Source organism: Gymnogyps californianus, chromosome Z, assembly GCF_018139145.2.
Source record: "Gymnogyps californianus isolate 813 chromosome Z, ASM1813914v2, whole genome shotgun sequence".
Lineage (NCBI taxonomy): Eukaryota > Metazoa > Chordata > Aves > Accipitriformes > Cathartidae > Gymnogyps > Gymnogyps californianus.
The window spans coordinates 36,456,543-36,459,828 of NC_059500.1; the positions used below are offsets into that span (position 1 = coordinate 36,456,543).

General features: G+C 53.3%; 1 protein-coding gene across 2 annotated transcripts; it reads right to left on the reverse strand.

Annotated features, from left to right (window-relative positions):
• Positions 1–979: 979 nt before the first annotated feature.
• GADD45G (growth arrest and DNA damage inducible gamma) lies at positions 980–2,688 on the reverse strand. 2 transcript variants are annotated; one of them, XM_050913128.1, is made up of 4 exons: positions 2,600–2,688; positions 2,364–2,475; positions 2,055–2,268; positions 980–1,655 (listed from the first exon to the last, which is right to left on the reverse strand). In XM_050913128.1, exons 1-4 carry the CDS (start codon positions 2,631–2,633, stop codon positions 1,545–1,547), a joined length of 471 nt encoding a protein of 156 aa, XP_050769085.1. In that variant the 5' UTR covers positions 2,634–2,688; the 3' UTR covers positions 980–1,544. The 2 variants fall into 2 exon arrangements, with proteins under 2 accessions (XP_050769085.1, XP_050769084.1); XM_050913127.1 differs by having other exon boundaries at positions 2,364–2,465; positions 2,581–2,688.
• Positions 2,689–3,286: the final 598 nt, after the last annotated feature.

Consider the following 3,286-nt stretch of genomic DNA (forward strand, 5'->3'; position numbering starts at 1 on the left):
CCGAGAGCAAGCAGCTTCCCAGAAACCACAACTGTTCAAGATACTCCATGTAGAAATGACCACTTCTCAGCAAGTGCCACTGTCAATCACTGCACTAGAGGAAATGTAATTGTGACAACTGAGTATTTTTAGTGTCTATAGAGGAAGTGAGTAGTTTAGCTTTCTTGCTCTCTGGAGAAGGGATCATTACTATGCCATTTTAATGTCAAGTCCTGGAGCACACATATAGATTGTGCACAGAAATGGGGTGATATTTTCCCTTTTAACATAGGGCCAAATCAGCCTGCCCATATTAACTTTCCATGACAGGATCTCTAAAAAAGGCCACACCATCCTTAAATTGTTTTGGACTTAATTTGGTGCTGTCATGCAATTAGGTTTTGCAAAATTGGCCTCTGGATTGACAGCTTCTATTGTTACAGCATATGGCAATCAGAGATCAGCTTGTGGCAGATGTGATGTTTATTCAGTATTAGCTAGTTTTAGATTTAACGATGTCATTCTAATCAAAGCAAATGTTAGATGTATTTGACATCTAAGGAGATTTGCAGCCCCCTCATCATGTTTAAGCTGCTTCTGTCAAGTAGGAACACTGCAGCTCTGAATGAGTCTTACGAAGTCATATTTAAGAACTAATGATGCAATTTACTGGAGGTCTGTATTCCAAAAATCCATGTTTCTAACGTGGATTGTGTTCCTTCAGTAGACTACAAAGACCACCTATTACAATAAGTGAGCTCATTAAACATGCAGCTCCTTAGTCTTGCAAGCTGTTGCGATAAGCAGCTGTTGCAAGAGGGTGAAAGGTTGAATTATCAACTTGGACAGCACAGCTCTTCATTCAGCTGGCCCTGGGGAGAAAGTACTTGAGCAATAGCTCCATTACTGTGGAGTATACCTTTGACTACAGCACACAAGCAAAACATCAGTGGTATTTCAGTGACATGCTTCCCCACCCAGTAAGCAAGACACTCCCAGAAATTAATTGTCAAAAATTTATTATGAAAGCTTCAATAGCAGCAAATATTTCAATAAAAATTATTGCATTATTAAAACAGTTCTGCAGACTGACCCAAGAGGCCTGTTTAAGTCTGTCCTCTTTGTAGTCTCTATATTTGTCTTAGTAACCAGTCCCTAGTAGTCCATCAAATATTGAAACTTTCTTCTCTGTTTTGTAGGCAGCACCAACAGTTCCTAGTTACAGTACTCTGTCCCGTCCTTCTGGAAAGTTTTGGCCCACTTCCCCTAACTTTCTCTCTGCCTTCTGAAACAGTTCCACTTGACCAGGAAACTTGCAATACTTCTTTCAGTTCCATGGTATGTCAGCCTCTCCACGGTTGCAGCCTACTGAAGGCTCACTGGTGAGGCGAGCTGTTCTCCTCTTTCTCCTCCGTAAGAGCCCACTGCATGCCAGTCTGAGTGACTTTAATCCAGTCTCTTGACCAGGCTAATCCATGGAATCAGCAGCTTGTTGCACACTTCGGTGAACCCACACATTGAGAATGCAACAAAGGTTTCAGCCTCCCCAATGCACTGGGTCACCATCACTCAGGCAGGGTGATAGTTGGCACCCAGTCATTGACATTTCGGCTCTCTTCACAAAATGAATTCAGCTTTTCTAGAGCTGGGTCCTTCCAGCCATCTTCATTCGGGTTCTGCCAGAAAGAAAAAAAAAAAAAAAAAAAAGAGTTGCACATCATGAGTGCTGCCCATCAGCTGAGGTCATCACAATATTTACAGAAGGATTAGCTTAGGAAGCAAGGCATTTTCAGATGGTTTCTGTCCTGCCAGAGACAAAGCAGGAAGCAGAGATGTTACTCTTGTGGACGAGAGAAAATCCACAGTTAGAAGTGTAGCCTACTACAACTACTCAGTTGACTTGCTGTACTGTGTGTACCAAGCCCCCTTCCTTTGCCCAGAAAAGGATGTGACTACCAGCAAGAGATGGGGGCCGCCCCAAAAGGCTCTAACCGTCCCGTGCAGAGGCCGGTAGCACAAGCACAGCCCCGGCAGACAGCGCACCAAGCACCACTCGCCTCCCACAGGACACCCACCGTGATGAGGATGCAGTGGAGGTCCCGCGGCTCCCCAGACTCCTCGCTGGGCCCCACGATGTCAGCCAGCTTGGCCACGTCGTTCACCCGCACAATGTCAATGTCATTCTCGCAGCAGAAGGCCTGGATCAGGGTGAAGTGGATCTGCAGGGCAATGTCCCCCTCGTCCTCCTCATCCGTGGCCAGCACGCAGAAAGCGACGTTGTCGGGATCGCTGCAAGAAGGGAGCGGCGCGTTCAGCCCCGCGGCCGGCTCCGAAGCCCCCGCGCCCCGCCGGGCGGCCCCCCGGCCCCCGCCCGCCGTACTTACACATTCATCAGCTTGGCCGACTCGTAGACGCCGGCGGTGAGGCAGCCGCGGCGCTGCGCCGACGCCAGCAGCTCGTGGAGGGCCTTGCCGGCGCCCTGCATCCTGCGCGCCGGGAGAAGGCAGAGAGTCAGCGCGGCGCCGCAACCGTCCCCCACGGCCGCCCCGCTTCCCGCGCCCCCCACCGCAGCCTCCGCACCAGCCGCCGCCCCAGACGTACCAGTCGTGGCCCGCAGGCACAGCCTCCTGTCCGTGGATCTCCTCCAGAGTCATAGCAGCGCGTCCCCACAGCGCGGCGGCGGCGGCCAGAGACAGCTCCCAGCACCTCCTCGCCACAGACTCCCCGAGCGCTCTGAGGCAGCACCCCGCCGGCCGCCCCATTTATAGCGCACGCGGCTGAGGCGCCGGCAGCTGGCGGCGCCTCCTGGCTTCCTATTGGCCGGCAGGGGAGAAAGGGGGGGCTTTATTATGCTAATCAGCGCGCGCCGGCGAGGAAGGGTGGGGTGGAGGGGGGGGGAGGAGGAGCGGGCGGCTCGTGCCGGGAGGCCACGTGGGGAGGGAGCCGGGTGGGGGCGGGGCGCAGGCACACGCCGCTCCGCTCCGCCCCGCCCCGCCGGAGGCAGCGCACAGGCAGCGCTGCCTGTGCGCTGCCTGCGCGCTGCCTGCTCGCCAAGCGGGAGCTGGGCTGCGGTCAGCTGCCGGCACTCCCCGTCCCGGTGGGCTGAGCCACTGGGAAGTACCGCGGCGATTTCTGTCCGTGACTTGGAACCAAAAATCCAAATAGGGCAGGAAAAAGAAAAAAAACAAAAAAAAAGGATAAGGGTTTTATCGATATGATTTCAGCAAATGCAGATGCCAGGTCCTGCTCCCGGGAAGGGACGGCCCTTGCAGCCCCCCGGGCTGGGGAGCAGCTCTGTAGAGAAGGC